At 42.5% G+C, this 25,870-nt stretch overlaps 1 protein-coding gene across 1 annotated transcript in view; it reads right to left on the minus strand.

The window, feature by feature from the left end:
- Positions 1-3,971: 3,971 nt before the first annotated feature.
- Positions 3,972-25,870, minus strand: part of PAH (phenylalanine hydroxylase) — a 46,901-nt gene continuing 25,002 nt past the window's right edge. The window contains exons 3-12 of the mRNA XM_074949740.1: positions 23,823-23,911; positions 21,651-21,718; positions 18,442-18,638; positions 17,770-17,905; positions 15,120-15,189; positions 11,642-11,698; positions 9,977-10,072; positions 8,204-8,337; positions 4,738-4,853; positions 3,972-4,063 (exon numbers count right to left, since the gene is read on the minus strand). Coding sequence (XP_074805841.1) covers positions 4,020-4,063; positions 4,738-4,853; positions 8,204-8,337; positions 9,977-10,072; positions 11,642-11,698; positions 15,120-15,189; positions 17,770-17,905; positions 18,442-18,638; positions 21,651-21,718; positions 23,823-23,911 — 1,007 coding nt within the window. The 3' untranslated portion in view covers positions 3,972-4,019. The remainder of the gene's footprint in view (positions 4,064-4,737; positions 4,854-8,203; positions 8,338-9,976; positions 10,073-11,641; positions 11,699-15,119; positions 15,190-17,769; positions 17,906-18,441; positions 18,639-21,650; positions 21,719-23,822; positions 23,912-25,870) is intronic.

The following is a 25,870-nucleotide window of genomic DNA, read 5'->3' on the forward strand; positions in this document are numbered from 1 at the left end:
AATCTCTGGGTTGCTCTTGCTGGAGGAGATGAATTTTTGGTCTAAGCTAGTTATTTTCTTTATTTCCTGAAGCAGCAGTTATACAGCATTGTGAGGGCCCCTTGCTGGAGAATCTATGATAAGTAAGACTTATGTTTCTGTGTCAACCAGGCTTGACAGCTTTAACTCAAACACAGGTCAAGGTTTCCATTGGACTCAGCTTCTAGTGGTGCTGACAGAGTCTTTAATAAGCCCTTTCTTTGAATACCTCAGTTTCAACTTATAAGGAAACTTAGGTCTCAGACACATAGGCTCAGATCCTCTAAGGCAGTTAGGTGCCTAACTCTGACTCAAATCCCTTTGAGGACCTGGGCCATAGTCCTTTTGCAGGAAAATTCCCTTGGAAGTCAGCGAAAGTTGGCCTACATAAAAGACTATAAGACTGAGCCCTAAATTAGTTTCCATAGTAAAAGAAAGTCAGGTCACAAAAGAGCTATGCCCATGCTTTATATTTTAAAGGGCACATATTAAAGACAGGAAGGTCCTGTTGGTTTAATGGAAAGTTGTGGCATAGCCTTGGCTATGGAATGGCTAGCATGTCTCCATAGTAGTAAACCAGGTTACACAAATCCCATCTGGTTAATGGGTTTTATTGTTAGCAATTTTATTTGCATACAACAAAACAAAACTGTTACCTATTGCTTTTAAGACATATACAAGGATCAGTGTCTCAATCACTACATTGCCCAGTACTGCTGAAATATACACTTAATATGTACTACACACTGTATTTATTTAGCTCTGCAAGAACATGATAATCTGTTGACATAAATAGTAACAGTGAATATATGCAATGTAATGAAAGTAAATGGTAAGGAAGTTAAATGGTTTGCATGCAGTGAGGCGCCAAAGTAAGTGTTAGCTCAGCTGTGCATTTGTGCAGACAGCAAACCTGCTAAAGAGATGCTACTCAACGAAGATGTATAATTACATCCCCCCATACTGAAGATGAAAAGTAAATGCTTCAAAATATAGAATATCACAATGCACTATATATGGCATCTTGTCACTACTTGATGTGCCCATGCAACTCATTATTAGTGTTACTTTATGGAGCCATAATGGCCTATATGCTTAGAAGAATCTGGGTTTACGGAAGAATGAAAAGCCACACCAATCGTATTAGCTATTGGCACTTTTAGGGAAAACAAACAAATCAACCAAAATCAACTAACTAATTTCAGCAGAAATCCTTTTCATACAGTGGCTTTTACATTGTATTTATTGTTGAGGCTTTGTTAATAATGGATTTATATGGTATTACTATTATTCATTTAGAGTCATTTAAATGCTAACCAGGTCTTCTACCTATACACCTTTGACATAACTTAAAAATACAGTATATGCTAAGTGCAGCAGTATACTTTAAGATTAAATCATCAACAGAAAGCAAGGTAAAATCTCAAGTCTCCCTCCCACTCTACTTCCCGATCTTTACAATAATAAACACCCTCATGATCAAATCTATTAAAGGCAGCTACCAAGACTAATAGTATCAGCATGGGCAGCTGACCTTCTGTCAATGCAACTAAGGTAGACTCTGTTTCGTAACCAGGTTGGTACCCAAGCTGAAAAAGGTCAAGGAGATCTGAGGCAACTAGATACTGCAAGAGCTGTTTCACCGCAACTTTTTGATCACCTTAGTCAGGAATGAAGGCACCATGGATATTTTAGCTTATTCTACAAGAAGCACTGAAGGAAGAAGCATGGAGGAAGAGGTTATAGCATGGGACTGGGGGTCAGAAGTTTAGTCATAGTTGAGTATCCTAAGTACTTGGATAGCACTATGATGGGAACACTATAAAAGCCTAAATTGACAGAGCTGGAATGTTTATCTCAGGCTCGATAGCAGATCCTGGACATGCCAAGTAACCTTCTATGCCTCGGTTTCCCTGATTGTAAAATACAGGTAATACTTCATGGATCTGAGACTTCTTAGTTAATGTTTTTAAAGCATTTTGATGTTCTTGCATGAATGATGCTGCAGAAGTGTAAAATACTATTGAGTATTTTTGTTTAATTTAGTCTTTCCAACACACCACTTAAAAGTACTATATATATATGTAACTATTTGTTTTAATACTGGCTTACTAAACGTTTACATTTATTTAGTTTACAAAGCAGAATGATATGTTTACCAGACAGAAGAGAAATTAAAAGATTTTTTACAAATTTTAATTTCTTTCTTGAGCTATTCACTAAAAATAGTATTCTAAATGCAACTAACTTAAAATATTTAAAAATAAATGCATAAGCTTATTTTTTTAGTAAGAAAATCTAGTTGCTTTTTGTTTCATCCATTTCTAAAATCCCAAGGGGGCTAGTGCTCACCTCACTTAACAGTAGTTTGACACCAGTGTAATTCCATTGACTTAACTGGAGTCATTCCAGACTACACCTGTGTAAATGAGACAGAATCAGACCCTAAATGTGAAAGATCTTTAATAATTCCACTTAAGTATAAAGGAAGCCATGTATCCTGTGTTCCCAACAGCACCATGGATGCTGCTTTACTGTTATTCATAGCAGCAGTCACAAGAAGATTTGAAATCCAGCAGGAGATTATTTTGAAAGACTTCAAACTTGTGGTGGAATCATCCTTTTGTGAACACAATCACCTTAGCGGTATCACTATACTAGAAGAGAAGGAACATGGGCTACTTTCACTTTTGAAATAAGTGCCAGGGATTAAAGGTTTGCACAGACATTACCACACAACAAAAGACCCAGTAATAAAAAAGGCATACTTCAAAGCACCAAAATGATGCCATTTTGTATAGATATACTTCTATTCAAAAAGATCCCAGCTGGTATCCTTAGATTAGATTAATGCTATTACACTCTATAAATATAACAGAGGTAGTTGTAGATCTCCTTAAAGGACAATGTTTGAATGAAAGGTCCATTGCTTTTTGAGAAGTAAATATAAAAGTGGTGCAAGAATACATATTACAAAACTGATTTAAAAGTCCATAAAATGTAAATCCCACAGTAGCTTTAGAACCTCTCATCACATGTTGAAACTTGTGCATGGGAAAGTTGTTAATGAGAAACACTGATTTGCTCTGCTTAGCTCAGGATAGTTCAAATGTCCAATCTGTGACCTAGCAAATTTAGTCCCTGGACTATGAGCTGTGGGAACACATTGCACATGGTGTGAACACAATATTTTAACACTGAAGGAGAAATCTTCACTAATGAGTCAGAAACATACTGAAAACACAGTCTCCACTAGTAACATCAGAGCATCTACTCTTTGGCTAAATTTGAAGTCACTTTTGCAGAACAAAAACTTTTACAGCAAAATTCACCCCAGTGCAGAGGACTCACACAAGATACTACTTTAGCCCCATGTTAAGGTGGCAAACTGTGGCCTCTTCTCCTTGCAGAGTGCCCAGTGTGTAGTGGAAGAGGTGCAGATTTGCTATGTAGGGGACAGGGTTTGTGAGGACATGTAGAGCCTGTGTACTAGCTAGGGATACAGAGCTTAGCTCTCCAGGGGAACCTGGCATGGCTTCAGGCTGGGGCAGATGGGAGTGTAGGAGGGATATGGCAGGGTGGGTGAATCTGCTGCTAGTCATTGCCACGTTGTCACTGGGACATGGGGGCACTACAGTACCAGGGCTGCAGTAACTCCACAGGCTGGTGAATGGAGAAGGATTCCCTCTTCTGCCAGCTTCCAGGATTCAGACAGAAAAGATGTGCAGGCCATGGACAATCACCCAGGGCGGGGGTGAATTTTAAACAGAATTATGATATGCAACCAAAGAGAGCACAGAGTCACCCACAGAAGCCCCTTTTTTTGCTAAGCTATATTAAGTAATATATATGTGTATGTGTGTGTGTGTGTGTATGTATATATATCATAAACATTCACACATTCAATAGAGTGATAATGTGAAATAGCTAGAATATTATTGGCATTTGCATATAGTCACTTCAGCAAGTTGCTCTTGGAAGAGAGGACTCTGAGAAAACCTTCATTGTATCTTCTTGAGGGCACTGCAAAGAGTTCCCATCTCACCTGCACATGAAATAGCAAAAATCAGTGTTTGTCCTGTTAGTCTTACAGCCTGTTCTATACATTTCAGTGGAACTACAGCACAGCCATATTTTCATTCCCTGAAAGAATGAGACCAAAGAGGCGGGTGATAGACTGGGCACATTAACTTAAATGGATGTTTTGTATGAGTACAGACAGCAGGATCAGCCTTATATCTGGAGTTTTATCAGCCATAGATGCTGTGTAAGATCAGGGATGCTGGCTCTGAGCAGTCCAGCCAGTCAATTGGAAAGAACTGCTCATCCTGGAATGATGAAAGAAAATCCAAATGGTCTAAGGCTGTGAATATCCCCTTTTCCTCACTGGGGGCAGAGAGAGCCACAACTCTGGTTTCATCCTCCTGTGTTATCACCAACCAGTCCTCCAAACTTTGCCAAAGCCCTCCAGCAAAAGGAATAACATCAAGATGTGATATTTCCAATATAAAAAGCAAACAATAAAGTGGGCAAACTTCTTTGGGGGACGGGTGAAATTAGGAAGCAGTTTTTATACACCATAAAGGAAATATTTAGGACCTGATCAAATTCCCACTGGAGTGAGAATCAGGTCTTTAACGGAGACAGGAGAAAAACACTTCTCCCCATTCAAGTCCTAGCTTTTGAGGAATCTAATATAACAAAACTGCAATTGCTTACTGCTGATGGACTCAGCTAAATTCTTCAACTGCTTTGCATTGTCCAAGACTTCAATTCTCTGGGTGTATGGATTGTAGCGAACCGAGAAAGGTCGAGGGATTGTTGAAGCAAATCTCCTGAAGGAGAAAAGACAAACACCTTTATGAAAACAACTGCTTCTTTTTAAGTAACCTGCTCCTTTGAGTTGGGAGGAGCTTTTATTGATGTGAAGGATAGGGAAGCCAATGTGGTAAAGTAACTAAAGACCTACTCCGTGACTAGGCAGCAACAGTATTCTCCAATGCTTTAGCAATATCCTTGAGGCTGACCTGGGAGGCTTTGCTATAGGTGTGTCATTTATTAACCACCCTTCATTTTTTCAAACAGACCCCATTATGCAGTATTTACCATGCTATTATAGGAGTAATACTGGCTGCTGCTGATTTAACCCAGTGAGCAGGTGTCATCATTTCCCAGACTTTAAATCCCCATTTTCCTATTACTAATGCAGAATGTGATTCCCTGATCCAGTTTTGCAGTCCTTGGGGTTGCAGACCTTGACATGCATTAGAGCAATCTCAGAGCTTGTCTAACTTCTGATAGCTGGTAGCAGCCTCCAAGGTGCTGGAAAGCCGGTCAGAGATCACTGGAGCGCAGTTTCATTCTGGCCACACTTTTTTCTCAGCCTTGCCAGGGGAGTCCTCAGCTGTGGGATTAGGATTGCTTTACAGCCTCTTGGTCTGGCACTTATATACTGGAGCTGAAGATCTGGTCCAATAATTGTGGCAGAACACCTGTCATTTGCCAAAGCTCTCTCACTGAAGTTATACCAGATTAATAACTTGCCTTGGAAAATGGCTGGGCTTCTCAAGTCACCTACAGCTCTGTTACTTCAAAAAGTTTGAGAGACAAAGAGGGGAGGTAATAGGCTACCAAAACCAAGGGCCTCATGTACTCTGTGGTAAAGCTGGACCAAATTCTACAGCAGCAACTCCTGTGTTAATTTATTCTATCAAATTTATTCTATAAATAAAGTCCTTCATTCCCACCCCCCACAAATGCACACAGTTATGGCTCATAGTTGAATATTGACATAAAATTTGTTGATGATTATGTTCAGCCTTGCGTATTTCTGGCATAGGTGTTTTCCTCTATCCTTTCCAGGTGGCCAGCTCCACTCCTTGGGCCGTGGCTTCCACAATGTCCAGGCAACCCAACTCCAGAGGCAAACACCTGCATGCGGCTGTGGTAAACAGGCACAATGGAGCATGTCATATCTGAATGTCCCCGGGGGGTCTGAAGGACATTCACCAGCTCATTGCTGTGGCAATGTATTGGCAATCAAATCTAGATATAAATTTGTAGTCATTGCTACCTATCCAAGCCATACAAAAGAAGAAGAAACTCCAGATTGAATTCAGGCCACGTTAGTAGTGACTGAAGCCACAATCCCACCCGAAGTCTTTATGGGTTGCTCCCCTGTGTTCATGTGGAACTCTGCACAGAACCGTGGCCTAAACGTATTATTGTGTGATGGCTAGTCAGTGGTCTATAAGACAAAGGTTGGTGGTATCAGTCCAGGTCCTTCTGGGCAAGTGTCAACATTCTAGGAAAAAGAATGTTCCTTCCAGATCTCAGTAAGAGGCCAAAGGGCTTCACTAGAAGTAGGAAACCTTAGCTCAGACACAGAATGGTGACTAAAAAAACAAAGGCAGTCTGTGACCACAGTCTCCCTTGTATTCACACTGTTCTAATTATTTTTGTACAAAATATGCCTTGTGAGGTATCATTTGAAAACTAAGAACTCACTGATCAATAATATCATGGTGAAAGGCATGTAGCAACATGATATGTAAAGTTATGAAATTCCCCTGTATAATATTATTGGCACATGTTCAAAAACACACAGCTCTGCCCAGGCAGAACTATACTGAATTAAAGTGTGTGTTTACCTCAGTAATACATATAAGTATTAAATAAGGTCCTCAACACAGCAGGGGGAGGAGATGGCAGGCAACAAAGCAAATTAGCATTTCAGCAAACACGTTTGAGAAGAAAGTACATGGAGCCTCCTTCACCACCAGACTTAATGTCACCTTTTTTACTGTTTGAATAAACTTTGCCTTGAGGAGTAACCCTCAGAAGAATCCACTTCAAAGGTTAACTGGACTATGAAAGAAAGGGGCAGAAAACCCCAAGGTATCTCTCTCTTTCTCACCTAAGATGACAAAAGAACCAGACCATTGACATTGAGGGGAGATCCCGACCTGAGATTTTGGTCATCCATATTGCTGGGAATGTGTGTGAGGATTTTACTTTGAATGAAGTGTAGCTTGTTACGTTTTAGCTACTAAGAAAGAGTTTTATTTTTATTTCTCTTCTAACCATAGTACTTGATACTTGAACTCATTTAAAATCCTATCTTGTTTTGTTAATAAACTTGTTTTATTTTTAATCTGAACCAATTCAGTGCTGTGTTTAAATTGAACTGTTTGGTAACTCCAGTTAAAGTAGCAAACTGTTGAATACTGACCCTTTACAGCGGCAATGGACCTTTAATATCTGAACTGTCCAGGAGAGGGCTGGACAGTGCAGAATACATGCTTTTGGGAAAATTTGGAACTGGGAGTGTGTTGGGGTCACCCTGAAAGTAGTAACCCAGACTGGCGGAAGCCAGAGTGTGACTGGGGTGTTGCTGACAGGTTGCTGGGGTCAGAGCTGTTGGATCAAAGCTGTAGCTATGCACACACACACTCTGGGTGAGACCTTCATGCTGTCAGGCTGTTTGTAAGTGGCCTAGTTTTGAAGCTACAACAGTAAAGTATTGTAAGGCACCCATGGTTACAGGGCAGGCAGTGACACAATCTCTCTCTGGTCTGGATTGTACCCCAGATGTGACACAGTCCCATGAAGGAAATAGGCAATTATCTTATTTCGGTGTAAAGCCCAAGTTTGAAATATATACATGAGGCGTAAGATAAATAATAAACAATAATAGTTATTTTTATTATTAAGGGTTTCCATTGTGGAATAAAAGGGGAAAAGATTTGAGCAGCAGATGAAGCTACTGAGCAGAACCAGAAAAGAATAGTTGTTGTGAAAGGCGAACATGGCCCAGGGATTTTGTTGTTAGCCTCAACTACAAGAAGCCAAGGCTTGACTGGGCATTGAGACTGAACTATTCTCTCATCCCTAGAAGGGATTTTCCCAGGATGTGATTGGTAGAGTAGCATCACTGCCTACGTCACACTCTTCTGAGAAAAACTGAAGACTTCAGCCTTCAGGGCTATCAAGCTGACTACAGAACACATTCAAACAGTCCTCTTATGCAGAGCAAAAGCTGAAAGAAGCTTTTAAAAGCCAGACCAGAATTCTTAAACTTCAAGACTTCAGAGAACATGCTCCTCAGCTGCAGGGTCCACAAAGGCCTCAGGGAGGTATGTGTGTGTGTAAGATATTGCCTATAATGGAGAAATGATTATTTTACCTTACTTTTTCCTTGGCATTTTTAAAACTTTCAGCAACATAGTAAACAGGCTGGAACTCAGTGACTGGGTATTTCTGGACTGCAGTCTTCTCCAGGTTAAGGGATTGAATTTCAGGTTTATCTGATAAACAGTACTGTATGGAAAGAGTGAGAGATTTCTTTCCATTAAAAAGTGGTTTTGCTTGAATAACGAAGGAGGACAATGTTACTTAGATATGCACACGTTCAGTTATTCAGGACCTACTCTTCCTCCCATTGAAGTCAAAAGGAATGTGACCATTGAGTTCAAAGTGAGGCGGAACAGGCCCTAAATGAAGATAATGATCCATTTACGAAATATGACTTCTATGCAATATAACAGATTCATAGATTCTAAGGCCAGCCCTCCTGTTTAACACAAACCATGGAACTTCCCCAAATCTGTTTGAATTAGAGCCGATTTTTTAGCAAAAACATCCAATCTTGATATACTAATTGCTAATGATGGTGAATCCATCACTATCCTTGGTGAGTTGTTCCAATGGTTAACTACCTTCACTGTTCAGTTCTGTGCCTTATCCAGTCTGAATTTGTCTAACTTCAATTTCCAGGCATTGGTTCGTGTTACTCCTTTCTCTGCTAGATTGAACAGCCCACTATCAAATATTTGTTGTCCCCATAAATACTTAAAGACTGTCAACTCACCCCTTAACTGTCTCTTTGATAAGCTAAATAGATTGAGTTTCTTGAGTCTATCACTATAAAGCTGTGGTCCCCAAACTTTTGAGAGTTATGTCCACCTTTGCCCCTGTCTGCACCTGCCCCAGGGCAGGGAGCGGGGCAGTGGCTCCAGGAGGGAGGACACACGGATGGGGTAAGGGGACCGAGGCTGGGGCTGCAGCTGGGGGTGGGTCTGGGGCTGGGAGTGGGGCCACGGACAGGGGTCGAGGCTGGTGGAGGTAGTGGGAGTAGAGCCGCAGACTGGCTGCGGTGGGGGCTGCAGCCAGGCCCATGGCTAGGTGCAGCTCTACTCCCAGCCTTGCCCCCAGCCTTGGCCCCAGACCGGGAATGGAGCCAGGGCCAGCAGCTCACACTGGGGGCTGGCACGGGGCTGGGAGCACAACCACAGCAAGGTTGGGGATGGGGCCAAGCGCAGAGCCGGGAGCCAGGGATGTGGCTGGGGGTGGGACCAGAGGAGAGCTGGGGGCGGGGAGGGGCTGAGTGGTACTCCCTCCCATGTGGGGTGGCCCGAACCCTGCTGCACTCCCAGACATTTCTCCATGCCCCCCTGGGGATCCGGTCCCCCACTTTGAGACCCTCTGCTATAAAGCATGTTTTACAATACTTTAATCATTCTCATAACTCTTCTCTGAATCCTCTCCAATTTATTGACTTCCTTCTTTAATTGAACTGAATACAGCATTTCAGTAACAGTTGCACCAGTGCCTAACACAGAGGTAATATAACCTCCTTACTCCTATTCAAGACTCCAAGCATTGCTTTAGCCTTTTCGTCCACAGCATCACACTGGGAGCTCATGTTCAGCTGATTGTCCACCATGACCCCCAAGTCTTTTTCAGAGTCATTTCCCAGTCCTCCACCCTGTAAGTATGGCCTGCGTTCTTTCTTTCTAGATGTATGGCTTCACATTTGGCTGTATTGAATTATAGTACTCCATTTAATTCAATCTGGATGCACAGCACTAGGTGAAGATACAGTAACATTTACATAAGAAACACGTAATCAAAAAAACCCATGAATCATGTAGCTATTATGACGTTATTGGGAACAAACCTGCAACTCGCCAAATGAAGACAGCAGCCCAGCACCATAGGCCTTTATTGCATCACCTTCTTTACAGAGTCCAAATTCCACCGTAAACCAATAGACCTAACATGAATATTAGACAGAAATAGATGATTCTCTAAGCAAACACTATCTGACCATGTGGCACTGATTTTTAAGTATTTGGAACTTACATTTGCTAGATAAAGTTAGTATTTAAACCATAGCTACATAGATAAAGTTTTTAAATAAAGACTGTTTTAAAATGGTTCATTTTTACTGAACAGATCTGCTCTCTTTCAGTGAAATTCACCCCTTTGAAGAGGGTCAGCACTAGGTCTACGTTTCACTTACGTCCTACTTAAGCCATCCAAATAGCCATGTGTGTATCCAGATCTGCTTACTTTCCTGACAGAATAAGTTATTTTTTACAGCCTTTATATTTGTTGGCAGAACAGAGCCAGAGAGAGAAATGGATTGTAATATGGATTGTCAATCATTGACAGATGTTGAGTTTTGTTCCCTTAGTGAAACAAATTGTTTCCTGTTTCACATGTAGGGCACCAAGATATTACAGAGACAGGGGAGAACAAAAGAGACTAAATTGTTAGCAGAACCCTGACAATTGCTTAGGGTTCGGCTTGGAAGGAGCAGATTTTTATCAGTAAATGTTGGTAAACATCAATTTCACTGTACATGCACAAGGCAAAGAAAAAATATTTCCAAAGATAACAATTGAAATTTACAGATCGGCGGAGTAAGAAAAATGCTGCCTGAGAACTTACTAGAGTTTGATTTAAGAATATTTACTTTGTATATTTTGACATGTGATGTTAACACTTTGCATTTTTCAACCTTAATGTCTACTACTGTCATTAAATAATTGTCCCCCCCCATTATTTCCCACTTCTGTGAAAATTTAAATAGGCAAAAAATGAAAAAGTTTAAAAAACAAAATTTTGCGCAACTGTGAAAATTTAAATGTTTAAAATGCTTAAAAATCAATATCAATATTAGCAGTCAAATTTATAAAAGAAACAAATAAAAGTGGAATTCTGCCAAACCTACTTATGCTGCTTAAGCTAGAAAGAACACAGCTTGACTTTCAGCTGGAGTTCATAGAGCTCTGGGTCTCAGCTCTCCCACAGTAGGGTATGAGTAACTCCCATTGACATCAGAGGGAGTTATTTGTACCATAGGGTGGAAGAGCAGAGTCCTTGGCCAGTAGAACAGCTGTAAAAGCTGTCTCCTCCTGCCCATTTGCAGGAGAAATGAAGTAACTGCAGTATCTCCTTACCAGAAAGGGTCCAGCTAGAGCAACTATACTCTGGCTCTTCTTGTTTAATCACAACTGTCAAGTCAATAAGGCTCTGATAGGATAAGCATTCTTAGTATCCATTAAGGCAAGTGTTTACCGGTGGGATTTTCCAAAGTGCTTATCATTGGCTTAATTTTGCTTCCATTAAAGTCAGTGGCAATTCCACCACTGACTTCAGTGGAAATTCCACCACTGACTTCAGTGGAAGCAGAATTAGGCCAGCCCTCCACCCCAGATCTTCAAAAGGTATTGAGGCACTTCACCCATTGAAATCCATGGGAATCAGGTGCCTAAAAAACTTCTGAAGATCTGGGCCTGAGAGCTTTACAAAATCCCATCCTAATGTATTAAATTACCGTAGCAAGTTTCTCAATGTATTCATCCGGCGCTCCCAAGGATGCAAGTCCAATTTCCTGCAATAATAAATCATTGTTCTTCAAGCTGTTTAGTGCAAACATTGCTTCTAATATGCCTTATTTCATTGTTCACTTTTTAATTACCATCTAGCACCACCACACACAAATGTTAACAGAACACCTTACCCTAGTGCACCAGCAATTGTTAACCAGAAGTCCCTATGGAAGTTAATGAGGGTCTCTGTCTAAATTTCATTTGCATGGTGTGACCCATTGGACCTGGCATGTAGCCCATTTCCATTGACTTCAATAGGCTTTGGATCAGGCCAATAGTAAGCAACCAGCAGAACCTTACAATAAAAAGATGATAAGTCAACCACAAAGCAGATACTTTAAATATTTATCATTGTTCTGGTGGACCCTGGTGGAAAGTGAACATAAGAACATAAGAACGGCCATACTGGGTCAGACCAAAGGTCCATCTAGCCCAGTATCCTGTCTTCTGACAGTGGCCAATGCCAGGTGCCCCAGAGGGAATGAACAGAACAGGTAATCATCAAGTGATTCATCCCCTGTCGCCCATTCCCAGCTTTTGGCAAACAGAGGCTAGGGACACCATCCCTGCCCATCCTGGCTAATAGCCATTGATGGACCTATCCTCCATGAACTTATCTAGTTCTTTTTTGAAACCTGTTATAGACTTGGCCTTCACAACATCCTCTGGCAAGGAGTTCCACAGGTTGACTTTGCGTTGTGTGAAAAAATAATTCCTTTTGTTTGTTTTAAACCTGCTGCCTATTAATTTCATTTGGTGGCCCCTAGTTCTTGTGTTATGAGAAGGAGTAAATAACACTTCCTTATCTACTTTCCCCATGCCCGTCATGATTTTATAGACCTCTATCATATCCCCCCTTTGTCATCTCTTTTCCAAGCTGAAAAATCCCAGTCTTATTAATCTCTCCTTATACGGCAGCCATTCCATACCCCTAATCATTTTTGTTGCCCTTTTCTGAACCTTTTCCAATTCCAATATATCTCTTCTGAGATGGGGCAACCACATCTGCACGCAGTATTCAAGATGTGGGCATACCATGGATTTATATAGAGGCAATATGATATTTTCTGTCTTACTATCTATCCCTTTCTTAATGATGCCCAATATTCTGTTCACTTTTTTGACTGCCACTGCACATTGTGTGGATGTTTTCAGAGAACTACCCACAATGACTCCCAGATCTCTTTCTTGAGTAGTAACAGCTAACGTAGACCCCTCATTTCATATGTATAGCTGGGATTATGTTTTCCAATGTGCGTTACTTTGCATTTATCAACATTGAATTCCATCTGCCATTTTGTTGCCCAGTCACCCAGTTTTGACAAATCATTTTGTAGCTCTTTGCAGTCTGCCTGGGACTTATCTTGAGTAGTTTTGCATCATCTGCAAATTTTGCCACCTCACTGTTTACCCCTTTTTCCAGATCACTTATGAATATGCTAAATAGGACTGGGCCCAGAACAGAGCCCTGGGGGATACCACTATTTATCTCTCTCCATTCTGAAAACTGACCATTTATTCCTACCCTTTCTTTCCTATCTTTTAACCAGTTACCAATCCATGAGAGGACCTTCCCTCTTATCCCATGACTGCTTATTTTGCTTAAGAGCCTTCAGTGAGGGACCTTGTCAAAGGCTTTCTGGAAATCTAAATACACTATATCCACTGGATCTCCTTTGTCCACATGCTTGTTGACCCCCTCAAAGAATTCTAGTAGATTGGTGAGGCATGATTTCCCTTTACAAAAATCATACTGACTCTTCCACAACAAATTATGTTCATCCAGCTGTCTGACAACGTTGTTCTTTACTATAGTTTCAACCAGTTTGCCCGGTACTAAAGTCAGGCTTACTGGCCTGTAATTGTCAGGGTCACCTCTGGAGCCCTTTTTAAAAATTGGCGTCACTTTAGCTACTCTCCAGTCATTTGGTACAGAAGCTGCTTTAAATGATAGGTCACAAACTACAGTTAGTAGTTCTGCAATTTCACATTTGAGTTCCTTCAGAACTCTTCGGTGAATACCATCTCGTTCTGGTGACCTATTACTGTTTAGCTTATCAATTTGTTCCAGAACCTCCTCTAATGACACCTCAATCTGGGACAGTTCCACAGATTTGTCACCTAAAATTGCTTCCCCATAAGCTCATATGAAATGGTTCCAGATGCTAGGGACACAGTGTGAAAAGAACCTACTCTTATCTCAGGAGCTAACTGTGAGTTTGAACCACAGAGACATCCACATGGGTGTAAAATACCCAAAGTGCAGAAAAAAATACAAGCCCAACTCAAGAATGTGTATAGCTAACTTGCTCTAAAACACAGACTGCATGCTGCAGAGTCAAAGGCTATGTCCTCACTGCAAAAAAAGAGGGCTATCTTGATGTAAAATCCTAGCAGGAGACAAGGCAGAGGCTGCTTTTGCCTCGATGTAGCTAGTCAAGGTAAACCCCAGGGCTGTGGGAGTGTGTGCACATGTGGGGGTTGGGGGACTTAGGGGTAACAGGGTTGACCTCCACTTACTACACCAAGGTAAAGACTATCTGTGCCTTGTTTCAGCTAGGATTTACACTGACTTAGCTATCTTGATGTACAAACACACCCTTTGTTGCAGTGAAGATATAGCCAAAAGCTCAGTCCCTTCCTGAGGTTTGGTGCGATTAACAGAGAAATTAAAAATTAACAACATACAATACAAAGTAGCAGCTCAAATTTTCTCCACCAGGTTTGACGGCTCTGAGGGTTCCAATCTTACCTCACCTCAGCTACTCTGACGCCCAAGTCACTCCAACTCCTGTATATCAGAGTGGGGTAACAAGTCATCTGACTCAGATACCATTTAACCCTTTCTAAGCAGGATTAACACCTGCTAAGAGGGTGTTAGGCAAACACTATCAGCCTGTTACAAGGGATATGGATTCAAAAACCAAAACTACACAACAAAGAAATCTATATTTTGTATACACTAGGGTTTTTTGCGTGAACTAAGTCTAATTTTTTAAACAATAAATAAAACAGATCCTACTTAAATGTATGTAAAGCAAAATTTTAAATCACATTACATACTTTGCATAACAGATAGGCCTATGTGCTTCAACTCTGACTGAAGGGATCACTTCTAGGAGACAGGGGAGTGCATTTTCTATGCCCATTCAGTTCTTAGCAACTTTGTTGAATCTGCCAATGCAGCTGCCAATTAATATTATGTTTACCTGTCCATAAAGAACTACACCTTTTCACATAAATTGCTGAACAGCAGACAGATAATAAATACTTGTTTTTACATGGGAAACTGACTCACCTGACCTCAACTAGATTTGAAACAATAAGCTAGAAGTTGAAAGCTCCGTAACCCTTTACTAATTTTCTGAATTATCCAGTTTCTGGCATCGTAAGTTACAATGATAGAGTAATGTATGCACTTACCTGGGAAAATTGAGCAAAGCTAATGTCAGCAAACAGAGGTACATGTCCTAGGAGCTCATGGCAAACATCACTAGAGAAAATAAGCTGTATGAATTAACTTTATTTAAAAAAAAAGTGTAGACACGCTAGTGTCAGAGTCTGTCCATGTGTACAGAGAAGAAATCATATTAGAGAGAAATGCCCAAGATCCAGAGGGAAAGGAATTTCTATCTCAGGTACTTCTGGAGCCCACACTACTGTGCTATATGGGTCTCTCACAATTTATAACAAATTTATGCTCACAACAGCCCTGTGAGGAAGGGAAGTACTATTTCCCATATTTCACAGAAGAGGCGCTAAGGCCTGGGGAAACTAAGTGATTTGCCCAAGGTCACACAGGCACTTTGTGGCAAAGCAGGAAATTGGGAGCAGATCTCCCAAATCCTAGGCTAGTGCCCTAGCCACTGGACCGTTCTCCCTTTTCATTTTTTTAACAATAATCACTGCTAACAGCTGAAGAAGGGAACAGTAAAGCAAATCTTGGCCGTAAGTAAAATATACCTTGTATATTCAGCCCTGCACAGAGAAGCAGCTCAAGACCTATGCACCACTTAAATCCCACAAAATAAGTGCAGAGGCTTTGTGCCAGCCCTTTGCACAGGATGAACATAACTCTCTTTGAATTCCTGGGCCAAGTTTACTGAAGCCAACACCTGTAGGTGTAAACTATACCTTCCTGCACCACCCTGGGCCCCTGCAGCCCAGAGGGGATTCTCCCTGCAGGAGGAGATGCTGTGTTGGAGTTCTTACCCTCACATGGACTTTTCAGCCATGGAAGTAGGGGGCAGCTTTAGTTTATCATGTGGCCTCACAGGAAGCAAGCTGACCGGGCTGTTGAGGGGATGCACTTTGGAATCTGCCTGGCCAAGCCCGCTTTGACCTGTGCCACTCACTTCTTGCGCTGCTGCAGCCTCCCGCTGGCAGACTTCCCTTCACACTCCTACGCATGTGGCGGTTTGCCAAAGCTGCAATTCTTGTGCTTAAAGCTCCCAGATGGCCAGAGCATGTGTTTCAGGGAGAGCGGGACTAGGGGTTGCTGGTAGTTGGAAAGGCAGAGAGGAAGTGGTGAGGGGGTGTGCAGCTTTGCCATATCCCTGGCAGAAAGGATTGGGTGGGGGAGAAAAGTAAAATAGGAAGGAAGAAGGAAAGAGGGAGGAGGCGGAGATTCTCCAGGCAGCACAGGGGCTGTGGAAGACGCTCTATACAACTCTGTTGTGCAGGGGGTGGGCAGCTACAGAATGGACATGCAGGGGCACACGGTAAGTTGTACACAGCAGAGCAGGGCTCCACATAGATCATCATGGAGGGAAGTGGAGTAGTGCAGGCTAGGGACAGGGAGGTGGCCAGTGGGTCTGCAGGTATGAGGCGTCACTGGCCCCAAGCCCCTGTGAAAGGGGAGAACAGGGTTCACATCCACTATTGCAGAACCGGGACTGGAGTAATGGCTCTTGAGGGACTGTGAAGTTGCCTTCAATTTGCAGGTAGGGTTGTGTGGGAGGATAACACCCACTGCACAAAATGGTTTAACTCTGGTTTTGTGCAAGGGAAGGAGACAAATTTAACCTAGACTGAGAAGAAACGAGAGAGGGAAGAAAGAAGAATGAGGTGAGGAAAAAATGAAGGGAAAGGAGGAAGTGAAGAGAGGAGTAGGAAGTAAAGAAATAAAGGGGAAAGGAGAAACAGAAAAAACCCCAGATTTTTTTTAAGGAAAAAGAGAAAGAAAATAAACACAAGGTAGAGTTAGCAAGACCAAAGGAAAAATGGAGAGAGAGAGAGAGAATTAAAGATGGAGATGAAAGGAGGCGAGAAAGGCATAAAGGAATGTAAATGTGGCAAGAAGGAAGAATAAGAGATCTCTGATAGTCAGTTAGTGACGCTGTTCAGTTCAAGAAGGGACAGCTTGCAGAGACAGACCTACTCTGTCTCGCTAAGGAGACTAGAAATCCCTTCTAAAATGTTCAGCTGAGAGCAACAATATAATGTGGATACCTCAATATGGCACAGGGTCATGCTTTGCCATGAGGATGGTATATTATTAATAGGGCCCTACCAAATTCATGGCCATGAAAAATGCGTCACGGGCCGTGAAATCTGGTCTTTTGTGTGCTTTTACCCTATACTATACAGATTTCATAGGGGAGACCAGTGTTTCTCAAACTGGGGGTCCTGGCCCAAAAGGGAGTTGCAGGGGTCACGGTTTTGCCACCCTGACTTTTGCGCTGCCTTCAGAGCTGGGTGGCTGGAGAGCAGTGGTTGTTGGCCAGGCGCCCAACTCTGAAGGCAGAGGCACCGCCAGCAGCAGTGCAGAAGTGAGGGTAGCAGTACCGCAACCCCCCCTACAATAACCTTGAGACCCTCCCACAACTCCTTTTAGGATCAGGACCCCTACAATTACAACACTGTGGAGTTTCAGATTTAAATAGCTGCAACCATGACACTTATGATTTTTAAAATCCTATGACCGTGAAATTGACCAAAATGGACTGTGAATTTGGTAGGGCCCTAATTATTAACAATAGTATTAACTGCAGTTATTATTTACTAACCCAACTGCATAGTTAACCTCTGCAGCTTATGCAGCCCTGTCTACCTTGTGTGCCAAAGTACTTACGGTTCTGGTGTGTACATTGGTTTAGATCCATGGCGGATGTACTGTGTAGAGTGAAACACTCTAAATGCCAAACCAGCCAGGAAATCCCGAGAAGACAGCAGGCCAGCCACAGGGCGTAAGCGGAATCCAGTGCAGGCTTTAGGGAGAAAAAGGGTCCATTTAAAAAAGTCTATTGGACTTGGTTTATGCCTCTCCTTTGGGTCCTGGGAACTGGACAGAGCTTTGCATCAGATTTCTCTCTTAATTATAAGCTTGGGTAACAAATAGAGGAGAACTCCCTACCTGCCTAAGGAACTTACATGGATACCGTCATCACAGTATCTCTGTGCCTCACAGTCTTTAATATATTCGTCCTCGACACATGCCTGTAAGATAGGGGAGTTCTTTTATCCCTATTCTATTATCCCTATATGGTCCTGCTTCGAGCAGGGGGTTGGACTAGATGACCTCCTGAGGTCCCTTCCAACCCTGATATTCTATGATTCTATGAATTCTATGATTATATTTCACAGGTGAGGCCCTGAGGCAGAGAGTAACTAAGTGATTTTCCTAAGGTCACACAAAGTCTGTGGCAGAGCAGGAAATTTAACCTAGGGCTCTCAAGTCTCAGGCTAACACCCTAACAGCTGGACTATCCTTCTTCCCTATTGGGCTATTTTAACACAAACCTACTTTGCAAGAATCTTGAAACATCTTCAAGTTGTGGAATATTATCCTCCTGGTAGCCACAGTATTTTTCCAGTAGCGGAAACACGTGGTTGTGTTCATAGCAAGCGTGAGTTGGATAGAGAGTCTTCAGCTCCCTGAAGACTATGCCCCACGTTTTCTTTTCTTCCTCTGTGTAAGTCACTTTAGGAATAGGCTGCCCACTGTAAAGCAAAGAGCATTTTTAATCCACAGTGAAATGGATACACCTTAAACCAGCAATATAAAGAAGTGTGTTGTGTCACCAACATCTGTGCTTGTATTCCCACCTGGAGCTGGACAGGAGTTGGTGCGAGTGACGAAAATCCCTCTTCTCATACACAGCAAGAGAGAAAACAATGTGATGGAATAACTCTACTGAATTCAGTTGAGCTACGCTGTCATTTAGATTGTACACTCTTAAGGGCAGAGGTTGTCTCTTCCCCTGTGTTTGTTCACTGCCTGGCACAATGGGGGCCTGATCTCAGTTGCAGCCTTTTGGTTCCAGTGTCGCAAAAATAAACTGTGTTTATTTTGCTGCTGCTGCTGATCTGCTAGCAAAATTCACTGGCTGCTGTCTTTCATTGATTTTCCTTTACTGATGTGCGGAAGGTTGTTGCATTTCATGCCTATTGATTTGTTCTGACGTTCCTACTGTGGTCAGGAAAACATCAGTTCTGAAGATGCACAGCTCTTACTGGTTTAAGTATCTTGGAGATGCTCCTAATCATCACTAAATGCAGATTTTGGTAAATTTGATTTAAAAAAATGAATAACCCCTGGGTCAAATTCTGCCTCAATCACATGTTCATGGAGCTCATGCTGATGTTAACAAGAGTTAGGCACCATGAACCATGAATTTGGCCCTATTGCCTTGGAATTAATCGGGGGGAGGAAGATTCCTTAGCAATAAAGAAAAGGGCCATAGGTGAATCCCCCAGCTTTTAAAATCAAAGAGTTTTAAGCAACTTAATAGGGTTAGCAGCACTACTGGAATAATGCGAGGGCTTTCCAAGCCCTGAGGTTCATTGTTAAACTCCAGTGATACCCCACCGCCTCCCACTCTCTCATTTTAACTTCGGCCTGGGGGCAGCTCCCCAGTAACTCTGTAATTTTCTGCCTGTGTGCATCAGTCCTCCTTGATCTATGGAGCTTTAAACATGCTCTTGAATTATTAAGATTGCTGGGGGACCACTGCTGTTCCTACAGCACTCATTGTTCCTAATTAATCTTTGGGCCACCTTCACAGGGCTGGAGAAGGAAGCAGAGGCTTAGCACACTTTCAAATATCAATCAAAAGGTCCCAGAGATCAATAGGGCAGGGACTAGGGAAGGAAGCAAGAGAAAAGGGAGCCAAAAGCAAGGGAGAGGGAAGGCAGGGAAGTAGGAATTCACGCTGGGGAAGGATAAGAATAAAATGAAAAAAGAAAAAGGAGCAAAGGAGAGGAGAAAGTCAAACAAGCAGCAGATATGGGCAGAAAAGACACGTCAGGGGAAAGCAACAGGCTGGGGGGGGGAGAGATCAAAGGAAAAGAGGACAAGAGAGTGTGAATCCGTTCATTACATGGCTGTCCCACTTCATGTAGCTGATTTTTAGAGGTAATGGCACCTGGATTTTATAGTTACCCTTTAAAGGCCCATCAACCTTCCCATCAACCCCAACAAGTTCCAAGTTCACAGGGGACCCTCTGTGCCTGGATCTGCCCCTTTTTACACAGATGGGAACTCAGCTGCCTTCATAGCACTGTTTCTCACTCCTCTGCTGAACCTGCAACAGGTCATCTCTGCAGGGCTCAGGGTCTGAGCGTGCGGTTACTGGGTGGCTGGCTGGCTGGCCCAGGGTGGGTCCAGAGGGGTCTACACAGTGCCCCTTCTTCTTTGTGCAAAATCCAAAAAAAGCCAAATTTCTTTGCCATCTTGTCACTGTTCTATTATTATTCTATTATTTAAAAGCATGGAGCTCAAGAACTCCTGATAGAATACGAAGTAAACGCATAAAATCCCAGCCCGGTCTGTCTCCTGATATGGACACATCTTAGTAATACTGTGGGGTCTCATCCTCCGAACTTGTTTCAGGTTTGGTAATAGCTATTTTTGATACTTGTTCTATCATTTTTATATAAAATTTGGCTGAAGTCTGCAAAGTAAGGGACAAATTCTGCTCTCAGTTACAAAGGCTACAATTCCACATATTCCTGTAAGTGGGGATGTATCTCTGTAACTAAGATCAGAACCTGGCCATATAGGCTTACCCAAACTTTCTAGGCAGCAAGCAGGTTCCTCTCTGATTTCTTTGACTCCTTTCAAGTAATTAAACAGAGAGGTTGCATCTTTTGTTTTGTAGCTTAGATTGTAAGTGCTTTGGGGCAGGGACTGTCTTTCTGTTCTGTGTTTGTACAACAGCCTGCACGGTGGGACCCTAAGTAAAATTAATACAATAAAATAATAATAATAATGGTTTAAAAATCATGAAACACTTGGTCTAATCCTTTGAAGTCAAAGAGAGCCTTACCATCGACTGCAAGAGTTGGGCCCATTAGGTATAATAGAAAAGCGTGAATGACTTTGGGGGAGAGTTTTAGTTCCTATTGTCATTCAGATTTGACCGTGAACAGAAAGAGAAATAAAAAGCAGAAAACAAAATGAAGTCTATCCTAGGGAAGTGGATCTGCTTCATTTGTTTATTTTGCTTGTGAAATGAGAACCTAAATTGCTCAATGCAGCTGGATCAGACATGATAAAAGTAGAGTAACAAGCACTGGATTAACGAGAGGACCATAAGTTATTCATTATTTTAATAGTGTGTGCAGCTCCTTTACTGTAAATTATATACACTCTCCCCCTCTCCACTGTTTAATATGGAGAATACCAGAAGCTGCTTTATTCAGTGCTCGGGTCTTTGTAGTAGCATGTGACACTGTTGTACAATTAGACAACAAAGCTCGGTGCTGGAGTGTGGTGAGGGGACATGTTCTCATTTGAATTTCCGCCTTGAGCAATTTACTTTTGTTTTGCTGTAATTTTGGATAAATGCATTTACCGGAAGATTTAAACACACGCCAAGAAAGAAGGAGCCAACGGCAAAAAGGAAATCCCTGACAAGAATTTGTTGTTGCGGTGATGAAAGGGCAGTGACAGGGTGGGAAGCATTCACTTGTGTGACTAGTGTCTCTCCTGCCCGTGTGGTGCACACTCACTGTCTGTAGTTGTAGGCGATGTCAGCAAACTCCTTTCTCCGGGCCCGGTAAACAGGATCTTTGAAACCCTAGGAGGAAACAATTAAAATGTACTCCTCTTGCTTAGTGGGAACAATGCAGGGTTCAGGCCTTAATCCTGCTCCCCCTGAAGACCCTGGGAGCTTTGACACTGAATTCAGAGGGAGCAGGAAAGCAATCTTAGGCTAAAATCAAGATCCCAGCCCCCAGTGTGGACACCAAGTGCACAAGAGCAAGCAAGGAAGACTGCTTCTTCCCAGGCTGAATGACGGCTTTGCTGAAACAGCATATGCAGGCTGTTTCCATCCTCCCACCAGAGAGTGTGTGGGAGAGAGACAAGAGGATCCATTTAGCAGCAATTTCCCAGCCTTACTGACGTCCTGCCTCCTCCAGTTCTCTGCATGCTGCCAAGCAGGGGGCTCAGAAAGAGGAGAACTTCACTTATTACCACACAGGGGGTGTGCACTCGGACGCATGGCTCCCCCACACATTCAAGCTAAAAATCTCACCTCTTATACATTTATTTCTCACAAGGTTCATCTCGCCAGTGAGGATTAGGCCTCACCTGAAGAAGAGCTCTCTGAGAGCTCAAAGCTTGTCTCTCCCACCAACCGAAGTTGGTACAATAAAAGGGATTCCCTCACCCCCTTGTCTCTCTCATATCCTGGGACTGACACAGCTACAATGCTACATACTCCCGTCTTTGTCTGTCTTGTCTATTTAGAATGTGAACTCTTCAGGGCAGGGCCTGTCTCGCACTATGTGTATGTACAGTGTTTAGCACAATGGGACCCCTGTTTCAGTTGAGACCTCTAACTACTACTCCAATATACAAATAATAATGGTCATTTGGTTAACCCCAGCGCAGTACAAGATGAAACAGGATCTGGGGACGACTGTGAAACAACCAGGTATCCAACACAGTTGTATTAGACCAAAGTGTGCTCATACACCAAAAGGGACCAGGTGATCTGAAAAGTTATTTGTTATAGAATAGAATGGCATAATAGAACATTTATCCTATCTTTAGCTCCCATGTCTACCTAAACGATAGCAATTGAGTGACTACTAGTTTTTCCTCCTGGCTGCATCCTAAATTCTACTATCCTTTCTTACTATACCATATGCCTCGTTGTGCTTTGATTTTATGAGAACATAGAGGAAACTGACCCCTAGCTAAGGAGTTCTGCCAGCTAGAACTGAGCGGCTTCATTCACTTTAATAGCGGAGTTTTATTTCTTTTTTTTGGCTTTCAAGAGCAACTTTGTTTTACAACATGCTCATCTCCCAGTGCAACAAATGAGAAGGCTCTTGATTCAGTTTGCTGAAGTAATTGCATCTTCTTTCCTTCTGGTTTTCATGTGGCCACACTGAATATCATGAATCATTGTACGTGATACACAGCGCACTTTGAATTAAGCAATAGGTAGGGAATGACTAATCACCCCGTCTCAATTCCACTAATAGCTGCAAGTCCTGTTGTGCTGCATGTAACTTGGTATGTTTTGACATGGAAATAAGTTGTTCTTTGGGAGCGGGTGGGAATGGAAAGTATATTTGCATCAAGAAAAGTCTTTAAAACACTTAAAGATTCATGTGCTGACTAGCACAAACAAATGTGCTTTCATTATTTAAATTGCAAGCCCCTTGGAGCAGGGACCACTTCTTTTACTGTGCCTTGCATCATAAATGCCATATCGGCATGCAACAAATAATATGCAGGTGTCAATCAACTATACGTTCATTATAAAAGGAAAAAAAGCTCATCATATCCCCATACTGGAATACGGGGAGTGACAACTTTCTGTGGTCCATGAAGTATAACATGGCCAAAAAATTGTTCGTCAAGATACCACATCCCAGAATCCTTTGCATATGTGTAGTTGGGAGAAAGTGAGTGTGCCTGTGATGACTGGGGGCTCTGGAGAGCCCCAGCTGCCATAATGCTTGGGGCTGCTGGCATTTGCATAAGTTAGAGCAGCCTCCAGACTGATCTAATTTATGTCAGGGACCAGCTCTCAAACAACCCTAGTTATGGGAACTGCCTTTGTGCCTCCCTGGACCACTAGAGTTACCCTGGTATAGAACATGTGGACATGAGAATCCCAATACTATAAAGTTGTTCTTTGTTTAAAGGTAGGACTTGTTTCTTACAGGGTGGTCTGCATCCAGTTCAGCTCCATAACTTAGGATCTGATTGGCAAATCTGTCAAGCTCCTGGATAGTTCTCGGGAACCACGGCACTACAAAACAGAAAAGAAAATACAAATAAGCCTCTTTTCAGTTTAGCTTATCTTGGGGATCTCATCTAACTCTTTCCATTTCTTTGATATAAATATAAAGTAGGATAAACACTGGCTAGATTCACTGGTACTTTTCGGAAGTGTTGCACTGCACCAGTGAAGCAATGCAACAGTAAACCCAGCTTCATGAGCCAGTTTAATTAGGTTTATGGCTGTTTTGCATTGTTGGAGCAATGCAAAGCAGCTGGAGTAAATCCAGCTTTTGGCATCGTTTGCTTGTGATGGTTATTATTTATTGTTTTATTATTGATATTTCTCGAATCATCAGAACATAGGAATTACCAGACTGGATCAGACTCAAGTTCCATCTAGTCTAGTATCCTGTCTCTGACAGTAGCCAGAGTCAGCTGCTTCAGGGGAAGGGGGAAGAAACCCTGCAGGATGTAGATATGGAATAATCGGCTCCATGAAAGTCTCATCCAATTCCTAATCTCTGCCACTTCAGCTGGTTTAAGCCATGAAGCAGTATACAAATTAAACAGCACTCTAGTACATCTGATTAGTGTTCTATCAATTAATGGACATTGCAATAACGCACAAGGTGTCATTTCAAACAGCAGGAACAGGTCTGTTTGTCCATTGCCCCGCAACTCTCAAATGCATTTGCATCAGTGCACAGTAGGTGTAAAACGCTACCAACATTGATTTCAGAGTCTTTTGCATCCAGCTTGTACTCACACTGCATGAGCGTGAGAACTACATGAGGTGCAGGGCAATAGAGAATCAGGCTCCATTTCTTTTTATTTGTATCAGAGATGGAAAAATGGCACCCAAATCTCTTGAGAGCAATTACTATAATAGGAGAGGGGGTCATTACAGCTCTTGCGGTGACAACAGCACTGCCTTCAGCTTGGACGTCACATGGAGCTCGCACTCTGCATTCGTGTGCCTTATTCTCTTCATGCAGGATACAAGTAACTGCCATTGATATCAATGGGGGGTCACTCATCTCAGAGGGCCCCGGAGTTTAAAGTGGAGGGTTCAAGCCCAAGAGCTCTCAGTGTTCTCTCTACCAGCTGAACTGCACCGTGACTTATATGAATTTAGCCTCTTTCATGAAGGTGCATCATTCATCCAAGTGAGTGCCTTAAAATGCTTCCCATGCCCTGCTTTCTGCCCTAAGGAGGACACTGCTGCGGAGTGAATCCATTTTATTTTGTTTAACATTTTGGTTTTTAGTTAATCTAAGCGGCAGGAAAAGTTCTGCACCAACAGCTCTGGAAAGGGAAGTCCTGTATAAATCCTCCAGGGAGCACAGCCAGCTGCAGCGCAATCCCTCCCACAGTGCCCTGCGGATGCTCCCCAACCCTGAGCCGCATGGACCACCTAAGGGATGAGAGGATCATTCCGTCTCCAGGCCTATTCAGCCCTTGCCCTCTCTGCTGAGACTCACAATAAAGAAGGCATTTATGGGGTAGGGTTTAAGTAATGCGGACACCTGCCCATCGGAATTGGAGTCAGACCACTAGCTCATTTCACATAGGCCCCAGAAAAGCAGGCTGCATTTATGACTAGTGGGTGGCATGCTTCCCTGACATGTCCATCTGTGCCAGGGCAGTGTTATGCACACTAATGTGAGGGTTGTGCTACTGTCTTTGTGCTTTTAGAATTCCTGCCACAAACAGTTTCTACACATCAAAACAGGCTCTTTTTAGTGCGGTGTTTTGGTTTTTTCCCCTTAATGAAAGTGAATGTGGCTTTGTATTGCAGAAAGAAATGGTCTTTGGAGCCCCATGCTACCAACTTTAAGCAGACCTAAGAAGTTAGTCACTAGATGGCAGCAGCAGTAGCATCAAAATCTTGCCCGACTGGATGTATTTGTTTTTTAGCCATAGCTCCATTGTTTCTCTAGAAATATTCGACTACTTTCTGTCAGTAATTTGCACCCCCTCTGATTAA

This window comes from Natator depressus, chromosome 1, assembly GCF_965152275.1.
Source record: "Natator depressus isolate rNatDep1 chromosome 1, rNatDep2.hap1, whole genome shotgun sequence".
NCBI lineage: Eukaryota > Metazoa > Chordata > Testudines > Cheloniidae > Natator > Natator depressus.